The sequence below is a fragment of the Leptonotus elevatus genome, chromosome 2, assembly GCF_054856555.1.
Source record: "Leptonotus elevatus isolate MCC_2025b chromosome 2, RoL_Lele_1.0, whole genome shotgun sequence".
Lineage (NCBI taxonomy): Eukaryota > Metazoa > Chordata > Actinopteri > Syngnathiformes > Syngnathidae > Leptonotus > Leptonotus elevatus.
This window is the reverse complement of record NC_141240.1, coordinates 9,310,115-9,319,836: the sequence shown is the minus strand read 5'-3', so window position 1 is coordinate 9,319,836 and position 9,722 is coordinate 9,310,115. Positions and strand designations below refer to the sequence as shown.

Genomic DNA, 9,722 nt, shown 5'->3' with positions numbered 1-9,722 from the left:
GACATTTAAAAGAAAATTGTCTCCTTTACTGTTGCAATGCATGCACACACAAAAAGTACATCAAATAACAAATAAATTACCACAGTGATATTGTCAGTAGATGAAGTGTTATGTTTTGAGCACATGCATAATAAGTAGGTCAGATTTCCAATGCTTACACCTTGTGTTTGTTTTCTGTTCTGTGTGTGCATGAGAATAAAGAGATGTAGCATTTTTATGCATTTTTTAATTATTATATCATAGCAAGCAGTTAGGTTTATTTCTATAGCCCTAACACCGTTGTGATGCTTTGCCAGCACAAATGAAGACACTTGTATTGTACTCCTAGTGTTTCATCAAATTATATTGCATCATGTATTTACAACATTGATTCTGTGTTGTGGGCTATCTATCTTTCTTCAGCTGCAGAAAAGCCAACCTGTTTGTATTAGTAATCATATTGTGGTGAATGGAGCATGTTGAGTCTTGTGTCAGCTGGCTTCTAGTGAACTGATTCTACCGTCCTCCTCCACCCTTCATGTAGCTATGGAAACACCTAATTAAAGAAAGCAGCAACGTTTCAACACACTCTCTAGTTAAAGGTCCAGGTGAGCTCAGCTGAAGGTATTTCTATGTTCCACATGTCCTCACAATAACCCTGACAGCACAACTTTTCAGTCATCACCCCTCAGACTTTACTTTGGGGCATGCTGAGAGCGCCGAAAGCAAGTTTCTGCCGTGTTTTGTCAGGCAGCTAGACTGGTAGAGCTGCGGAAGATACAAGCAGAATTAAATGATGTTATCTCTGCTGAGCCTCCTTCGGCCCCCTTAGGATAAAAGCCAAAACATCTGCATGGTGTTGTTTTTTCACATGAAAGCCACCACAAATTGTGTAATTTGAAGTCAAATTAACTCCATTAGTTAAATTAAGTGTTTACATTTAAATAGAACAATGTTGTGGGAAATTATACGTAATTGCTGAGTGATGAGCCACAACATAATAGTAATGCCCACAAATATTCCCCAGAATGACGTTGCAGTCAGGCTGAGTGATTTGTGTTGTTGGAAATAATGACATCATTCTTTTCTGTCTATAACCTCATCTTTCTCTGATCCTCTTGTAGAGGAAGTCCAGTATTAATAATAACTGACTTGTCTCAAAAAAGCCTCCATAAAAATGATGATGCTACTATCTATTCATATAAAACCAATGCCACTGAACCAGCTAAAACTGGAACCTGTCCCAAAATGACTCAGGGTGAGGTGAGTTGACATATCAATGATATCATATATTTTTGGTAGAATATCAAAAATGTGATGGCATAACTCTGCGCTATACGAGCAGTCACACAATCAATCTGAATTAAACATCTTATCAAATAAATGAATACAACCTATTTTGGGGGGGAAAGACAGGTTTAGTAGTTGGCATTTTTAGGTGGCAAAACACTTGATGATTCAGGCCTTTTAAAAATGAAACGCAATAATCATGGTAGCCGGATAGGTATTTGGTAAACTTGCGAAACGTACACAAGGACAGTACGCTCATAATGTTCTGCATTTTTGTGGCACATTGGCGCTCTCTAGTGGATCATATAGCTACACTCTTCTACCCTGTCCTCTCACCCGCCACTCTGCACATCTCAAGTCATCTTTTAAACTGTAACTTTTACACGAGGGTGATGGGTGTCCTAGGGCATGGGGAAAGTATTGGGGGGCAGAAATTATGGTTTGGGAAACGCAAAGATTAGCCTATTCCTGACGCCAGCAATGACAAATACAAAAGATTGTGATACGTTGCAATTGGTTGACCACCAGTTCAGGGTGTACCCCGTCTACTGCCCGAAGCCTAATATACATATAACATAATCTAACTGTATTGCTTTGACCATGGGTAGACCCAAGGTAAGTTTTTCTTTTTTGAAATGTACTGTATAAGCAAATTTGTTCTTGACCTGTTAGCAACTAAAACAACTAGCATTATGTCCACTTGCTGTACAAAAACTCTTTAAAAAAATCACTCATTTCCAACACTGTTACTTTCAACCCTGTCACTGTAAACAAGAGTAATACTAAAATTTGTATTCAAAACAAAATTACATGTTTTATTTAAATCTAAAGTAGAAAGCAGAAAGAAATCATGTGATTAACAGGTGATCAGTTCAGGGTGTACTCTCACTGGAAGACAGCTGGGATAGGCACCTGGCCGCAAACCTGGTGAGGATGGATGGATGTTTTTCAGGTCTCTGAGTATCTGTAACATTTGTGCCAAACAGCAAAATATATATGATGTAAATATGTTCTAAAAAAGTATACCGTTGATGGTTTAGCACTGGACAGTGAATTTAATTACTTTTTTTTTTCTGAAACCATAACAATTATAAAACGAAATGGTGCATGGTGACCAGCCAATTTGATACCCCTAATAAATACTTTGTCAATGAGGTATGTGGATGAAAATGTTACCAAGCTGTTGCCCCTCAATCCATGTTGTTGTAGTTTGTTGTTTTTTTTTCTTCCCTTTTTTCAAGAGAGCTCAGTATTGTTCATTCGGTAATTTTACCGATTTGACATGTCATCATCATTGCTCTCTCTCTCTTTTTTAAAATTAGTTTAAATTTTTATTTTGAATGTGGGTGAGATTGTGCATGTGCGTGCGTATGTGTGTGAGTGTACATGTGTGCGTGCGTGCGTGTGAGTGTGTACTCGTTAGTTCACCTAAAACCTATTAAAAATCCCTCAATCCATGTTGGATGCGCCTTCAACCTTGCCGGTAAATACAGAATAGTCAAAGACCTGGGAGGGCCAGTGGGGGACTGTGCCCCGTTGGACTCATCCTTTGCACGACCCTAATGTGAATATGCTGTAGTTAGCTGTGGCCTATTATTGTAGAACAACAACAAGTAATACACTTAAAGTAATTACCAAATTCAAATTAGTTGTCAGTCACTCAATATTAACCTGTATGAATGAGGGGCCAGTTTTCTGTTGGGCAGAAGAAGAATGTCAGCTGCATGGGTTTTACAAATGCGCATGCGTCAATATGGTAACAAGTCGTCATCTGCGCATGCGCACGAGACGCTCAACGTTGCACGCACGCGCAGTTGGCTTTAGTGACTACTTGCTATAAAGCTGCGAGTTCCCCTTATCTCGTTCCACCTTCAGCCATTTTGATCATGTTAGGAGCTGTGGGACGCTGCTGCACCGGGGCTCTGCAGGCTCTCAAGCCTGGGGTCCAGCCCCTGAAGGCCCTTGTTGGATCACCGGCCGTCCTTTCACGTAAGCTCATTCAGGCTGGGTGCTTTTGAGCGAAATCGCATGAGCCGAAGACGTAACAGGGCGGCTGAAGCTACGCTAATAGCTCATGTTAGCTGGTCCTAGCTACGCGTTGGCTGCCCTTTCAAACGTCCGGACAGGCCCTGTGATTCAGTTGTCGCATTAATGCTAATGCATGGGGCTATTAAAAATATTAATAAACCGGAAGCAAATGTGCATTATCATTCTTTGCCGATTGCATGCGTTGGACGGTGTTTTGACGGTGGTTTGTCTGCTAGTACCAATGACCTTCTCTCTAATGACATGAGGTGGCTGCTAAACTAGCATTACAGGCGCGGCGAATTGCTTCTCCCCCTGGGTTTTATTCTAAACTTTTCTCTCTTAAATCATCCAATATATTACTTAGAGCGATGAAGAAACTATGTCTGATGATGTGATTTGATAGGATGGAAACTAACTCAGCCGTCTCACTATGTTGCCGAAATGCTAGCGACGTTAGCATCGGGTGGATTTCATTCATCTGACATTCTCGGTTATAACAGCTTTGTCGTATAATGCATTTCAAAATTATTGGGGCTTTATAATGGGTATTCGTTTGTATCACAGCAACTCAAATTTGACATTGATCTCTAGCTTCCAGATGTGCTGCATTTTCCCCCTGGGTTTTACCTTTTATAATAGAATGCCAATATGAATACAATGTCACGATTGTAAAGTGAGTGTGTTTATCACAGGCAGAGACTATGTTGCACCTGCCGCCACCGCTGCCGCCAGTGTTGCACCTGCCGCCGCCGCCGCCAGTGTTTCACCTGCCGCCGCCGCTGCCTCCAGTGTTGCCACTGGACAAATCGTGGCTGTCATTGGTGCTGTGGTGGACGTCCAGTTCGATGAGGACCTTCCACCCATCCTCAATGCCTTGGAGGTCGCTGGCCGAGAGTCCAGGCTCGTTCTGGAGGTGGCACAGCATCTTGGTGAGCGGCTGGATTTTAAACTCTTAGTTTCCTACAAGAACATGTGAGGGTTGGGATATAACTTTTGTTTTTTTGTAGGTGAAAACACTGTGCGCACCATTGCTATGGATGGTACTGAAGGTTTGGTCCGTGGACAGAAGGTTCTGGACACCGGAGCCCCCATTAGGATCCCTGTGGGCCCAGAGACCCTGGGTAGGATTATGAATGTCATTGGTGAGCCTATTGATGAGAGGGGCCCCATCTCCACAAAGCAGTAAGTTCACTCTGGAGATGACCTTTTTAAAGCATTCACTTAACATGCATGTGATGCAAAGTGTGTTACCTGTCTAATTTGATTCTCCTTGCAGGACTGCACCCATCCACGCTGAAGCACCTGAGTTCACTGACATGAGTGTGGAGCAGGAGATTCTTGTTACTGGCATTAAAGTGGTCGACTTGCTGGCTCCTTATGCCAAGGGAGGGAAGATTGGTATGTGCAAGATAAATACATTTTAATTTGCTTGATGAAGTTACATTTTCCAACTTTGGCTACCTTTTTTTGTTTTCAGGGCTGTTTGGTGGAGCTGGCGTCGGCAAGACTGTGCTGATCATGGAGCTGATCAACAATGTGGCCAAGGCCCACGGTGGTTACTCTGTGTTCGCCGGTGTGGGTGAGCGTACCCGCGAGGGGAATGACTTGTACCATGAAATGATCGAGTCCGGTGTCATCAACCTGAAGGACACCACCTCCAAGGTGAGAAAAATGGGACAAGCCTCATCTTGTTTTATTTATGTGTATGTGTATATTTTATGTGTGTGTGTATGTATGTATGTATATATATATATATATATATATATATATATATATATATATTTTATTTATGTTGATTTTCGTCCACTGCTAGGTGGCGCTGGTGTACGGACAGATGAACGAGCCCCCCGGCGCTCGTGCCAGAGTGGCTCTGACCGGGCTGACTGTGGCCGAGTATTTCCGTGACCAGGAGGGTCAGGATGTGCTGCTCTTCATCGACAACATCTTCCGCTTCACACAGGCTGGCTCTGAGGTCAGCACTTCCTCAACAAGTGTGATTATGTACCAAAGTTGCATTTGATTTAACTTCTTCTGTTGTAATTGGTCAGGTGTCTGCCCTGCTGGGTCGTATCCCTTCTGCTGTGGGTTACCAGCCAACCCTGGCCACAGACATGGGTACTATGCAGGAGAGGATCACCACCACCAAGAAGGGTTCTATCACATCAGTGCAGGTATGTTCAACAGTCAAGCTCTTAGTTTAAATTTTTTTTTTTTTAAATATTAATATTGAAAAATGATTCCTAACCCCCCCACCCCATTAGGCTATCTATGTGCCTGCTGATGATTTGACTGACCCCGCCCCCGCCACCACCTTTGCCCACTTGGATGCCACCACCGTGTTGTCTCGTGCCATTGCCGAGCTGGGCATCTACCCTGCTGTCGACCCCCTGGACTCGACCTCCCGTATCATGGATCCCAACATTGTCGGAGCTGAGCACTACGATGTTGCCCGTGGTGTGCAGAAAATCCTTCAGGTTTGATGTTTTAATTTGAACCTAGCCAAATTGTTAGTTGAATTTTATCCCTGAAGCTAAACAAATGTAATTTTACTTATGTGCTGCAGGACTACAAATCCCTTCAGGATATCATCGCCATCCTGGGTATGGATGAGTTGTCTGAGGAGGACAAGCTCACTGTGGCCCGTGCACGTAAGATCCAGCGGTTCCTGTCCCAGCCCTTCCAGGTGGCTGAAGTCTTCACGGGCCACATGGGCAAGCTGGTGCCCCTAAAGGAGACCATCAAGGGCTTTAAGAGCATTCTTGGAGGTGAGGGTGAAGGGTTATACACGCCCCTTTCCTTAATGGACTTCTCAACGTTGTAACTTTTTTTTAATTTGCTGGTCCTCTTAGGTGAGTACGACCCCCTGCCCGAGCAGGCTTTCTACATGGTGGGCCCCATCGAGGAAGTCATCCAGAAGGCTGAGAAACTGGCTGAGGAGCACTCCTTAAACGCCTGAACAATCGAACTATTGCGGAATTAAGAAGAAAAATAGGCGTGGGTCCAGCTGTTGGAGCACTTGGGTTGTAAAACCTGTCCAAATACAAATGTATCTGTCTTGTCATCTTAAAGAGCTATATTTAATGTCTCCATTTGCAAAGAACGATGGAATAAACAAGTCTTTACATAATTTGTCAACTGTAGTGAATCTTGTACCTAAGCTGACCACCAGATGGCACTTTTGAGCCATGTCTAGCAGCCATTATTGACACCGGTTGTGGCAGAAATAAAAAGACAAACTAATAGCATGTGTCTTTGTTTTGTGTAGTGCAGTTGTGGTCTTGGCAAGAGAACATAGCAATATGATGAGGTAATTCACTAATTATAGTGATGTTGCTGCATTCCCTTTTTACATGCAATGGTGTTTATTGACCCCAAATCCAAAGTTGTTTTTTTTCTCACAACCTTTCAACACAGGCTTATCACCAAGGACATGCACATTGGCCTGAACGTAATTCTGTCTTCAGATAAGGCCTTCAATATGTAAATGAGCAATTTCTCGCAGTAACATTTTGGATAGTGACTGCTATATCAAGTGGTGAAAGAATAGTACAAATCTTTGTTGCAAACTAGTGTACTTATTGTAGTGTACTTATTGCATTGACTTGGCAATTGGAATGGCTTCTTTGTTCAGAATGTAGCTGGAGACGCGGGTTGGCATGTAGGACAGCGGCAGCCAGAACAACTTGGCGTCCCATCCTGGGGAGTAGCGAGTACGGGGACGAACGGCCGATACCGCATGCTCCATACAGTTGACCACCTTCATCAGGTCTGCGTCTGACATTTTCGCAACTTTGTCTGACAAGAGTGCCAACGCTGTAAGGGGTGGAGGAAGAGATGAAATAACTTAAATGGTATCGCGTAATCGAAGAAATAAGACACACTTACATTTCTGAAGGTACTCCTGTCCATAGTCATCTCTGACCTCCTGAGGCATCTTGTCCCACAGCCCTTTCACACTCTTACTAAGTATTGCAGCATCAGTCACGTTTGTTTTGAAGAAACCCGGCTCAATGCACAGGACCTTGACACCAAAGGATGTCATATTTAGCCTAAAGTGGGAAAAGCCATTTATCGTCAATGCCAAACTGTTTCCAAACTCTCAAAAATGTTGACCAATACCTGAGGCTGTCGTTGAAAGCTTCCACGCCGTACTTGGACACGCAGTATGGGCCTCCAGTAGGACTAATCCTCCCAAACACACTCGCCACATTGACCACCCTGCCCCTGGCTTTCTTGATGAGTGGCAGGACGCTCAGTGTCACAGCAATCACCCCGTTTAGATTCACATCCAGCATGGACTTGTAGTCATCGATGGTCAACCAGTCGCATGGGGCCGAGGGGACGGCCACGCCTGCGTTGTTCACTACGGCCCACAGGCCTGAGTGACAGGACCACAAGAGGAAGTCAGTCTTGATTCAATGTGTGGGTGTAGGTACGCATGTATTTAACGATACAATATTAATTTATTCATTATTATTTTGCAGAGCCACAAGCAACCTCAGGCGGAGTTTGAGAACCCCGGTCATAGAACACATTTAACAGGCATGACTAGCTAATTTTGACCCAAAAAAAGAGAAAATGCAGATGTTTAAAAAAGAAAAAATCGATTCAGAATCGATTTTAAATGTCCCCCAAATCGATTTTATTTAAATTATTTTATACTGTCTTGCCTTTTGTCTGTGTGCCTTTATTCGGATGGCTGTTCATGTTGTACCCGATTTGGCCACTTGGGGGCAGTGTGGTTCCACGCGGTCTATTACACTGTTCAATTGTAGCCAGATTAGAGAGTAGAAGGAAAAAGTCACGATCAAGTTATTGTAATTAAAGTTGTTTTTTTGCAGTGTGGACCCGTTCTTTTGAATGATAAAAGTGCCGCGAGGAGCGCGCTAATTAGCGAGTCAGATTGGAGTAGATCATTACAATTCCTTGCACATCTATAGATTGAAGCATAAATCATTGTCAATCAAATCATTTTAAAACCAAAAATGGTTCTTAATCGAAAATCGATTCTGAATCGAATCGCAGGCCTAAAAATCCGAATCGAATCGTGAGACATTCAAAGGTTCCCACCCCTAGTAAGCAGTAAAAGTAAAAACAAGAGTCATCACAAAATATTTGCACTGCACACTCACCACGCCGCCCCACTTTGTCCTTGATCATAGCTGCAACCTTGGCAACACTTTGATTCGACCGAACGTCCAGGTGTGTTGGGATCAAGTTTCCGGAGCACGACTTCCTCAGCTCTTCTTCGCCCTTCTCCGTGTAGCAGGCGGCGACGACTCGGAAGCCCAGCTTGTCCAGATGACGGGCCAGGAGGTTTCCAAAGCCCGTGTCGCAGCCGGTGATGTACACATACTTGTCGCCCTTGTCAGGTACCCTGGGTATCTCTCTGAGCCAGCGGTACAGGTAGTAGACCACTACGAGTCCCAGGAGGTACAAATACATGTCTGCGGGAAGCTGACATAGAGTTCCTTGTCAGGGAATAGCAGTGTGAGGCAACATTGTGCAATGTATTAGGATCAACGTGTGGTAGAATGTAACCTTTACCCCCTGTGCGTGCACCTAATCCTAAACAGCATCCAATTTTGACTTTGCACACCGTTGCATGAATTTATGTTCAAGTTTAGAGAGGGTAAACGGATTAGCATGGGCTTTCATTACATTTCCATTCAGAAACGAGCATCTATTAAAGCTTCCTTTATGATGCCACTTACAAAGTCACTTCATAGTGCAACTAGTATTAGTTCAACGAAGACATGGTTTGGATACTAAAGTAGGCATCCGCTGTTCACTGCTGTAAAACAACAATTTTGTCTGTGCGGTTTTCTCGTCATCTAGCAAAGAATTCTTCCATAAAACGTGGGCAAGAAGCAGAAAGACAAGCACAGTATCTTACCCGTCGGCAGGAGGAGGCCCGGAGCAGTGCGAGGGGCTTGAGCGTGGAGTTGTCCTCTGGCCTATTAATGTTTAATCTTTTAACTTTTGAAACACACCCTTTTTTTTTTTTTCTGACTTGCAGAATGGTGCCCCTAGCTGTCAAAATAATCACACTGCAATAGGGGACAGGATCTTCTACTCTTCTTACTTGACATTATTCTTATCTAAACGTGGTGGATGGAAGCTACGACAATGTAACACTACACAAATAATTTGGTTTAAAAGTAAGAATCACAAGTGTGGCCAAGAATCCTGGACAAGCAACTACCGTTGCACGCCGTTTGCTAAACTTCCTGAGTTGTAAACAACTGGCTTGGGAGGGCACAGACAGTTGGATTTGTTTACTTGCGGACTTCCTCTGTCAAGCACACAGTACAGAGGACACTCCTCTCCAAAGTGTATTGCATTCACTTGAAAAAACAAAAACAAAACAACTCCTGTTTTTCTGACTGATGTTTTGGGGGAGTTTTGTTTTTTTTAGTATTTTT

General features: G+C 43.4%; 2 protein-coding genes across 2 annotated transcripts; one reads left to right on the top strand and one right to left on the bottom strand.

Moving 5' to 3' along the window:
• Nucleotides 1-3,085: 3,085 nt before the first annotated feature.
• LOC147178338 (ATP synthase F(1) complex catalytic subunit beta, mitochondrial) lies at nucleotides 3,086-6,537 on the top strand. Its single transcript, XM_086068057.1, has 10 exons — nucleotides 3,086-3,258; nucleotides 3,990-4,226; nucleotides 4,305-4,479; nucleotides 4,574-4,695; nucleotides 4,775-4,959; nucleotides 5,111-5,269; nucleotides 5,346-5,468; nucleotides 5,559-5,771; nucleotides 5,861-6,062; nucleotides 6,147-6,537. The coding sequence occupies exons 1-10, from the start codon at nucleotides 3,156-3,158 to the stop codon at nucleotides 6,251-6,253; spliced, it is 1,626 nt and encodes a 541-aa protein (XP_085924183.1). The 5' UTR covers nucleotides 3,086-3,155; the 3' UTR covers nucleotides 6,254-6,537.
• A 98-nt stretch (nucleotides 6,538-6,635) lies between these two features.
• On the bottom strand, nucleotides 6,636-9,517 carry LOC147178337 (retinol dehydrogenase 7-like). The gene is made up of 5 exons (XM_086068058.1): nucleotides 9,194-9,517; nucleotides 8,430-8,754; nucleotides 7,417-7,675; nucleotides 7,183-7,346; nucleotides 6,636-7,110 (listed from the first exon to the last, which is right to left on the bottom strand). The coding sequence occupies exons 2-5, from the start codon at nucleotides 8,740-8,742 to the stop codon at nucleotides 6,887-6,889; spliced, it is 960 nt and encodes a 319-aa protein (XP_085924184.1). The 5' UTR covers nucleotides 8,743-8,754; nucleotides 9,194-9,517; the 3' UTR covers nucleotides 6,636-6,886.
• Between the last annotated feature and the right edge of the window lie 205 nt (nucleotides 9,518-9,722).

What these genes read in the sequence shown, in the direction of transcription:
- LOC147178338 (XM_086068057.1), top strand. Translation starts at nt 3,156, where the DNA reads ATGTTAGGAGCTGTGGGACGCTGCTGCACCGGGGCTCTGCAGGCTCTC. An exon ending in ATCACCGGCCGTCCTTTCAC is followed by an intron (nt 3,259 to 3,989) that starts GTAAGCTCATTC and finishes TGTTTATCACAG; the next exon opens with GCAGAGACTATGTTGCACCT. An exon ending in GGCCCCATCTCCACAAAGCA is followed by an intron (nt 4,480 to 4,573) that starts GTAAGTTCACTC and finishes TTCTCCTTGCAG; the next exon opens with GACTGCACCCATCCACGCTG.
- LOC147178337 (XM_086068058.1), bottom strand. Translation starts at nt 8,742, where the DNA reads ATGTATTTGTACCTCCTGGGACTCGTAGTGGTCTACTACCTGTACCGC. An exon ending in GGACAAAGTGGGGCGGCGTG is followed by an intron (nt 7,676 to 8,429) that starts GTGAGTGTGCAG and finishes CCTGTCACTCAG; the next exon opens with GCCTGTGGGCCGTAGTGAAC. An exon ending in ACAGGAGTACCTTCAGAAAT is followed by an intron (nt 7,111 to 7,182) that starts GTAAGTGTGTCT and finishes CACCCCTTACAG; the next exon opens with CGTTGGCACTCTTGTCAGAC.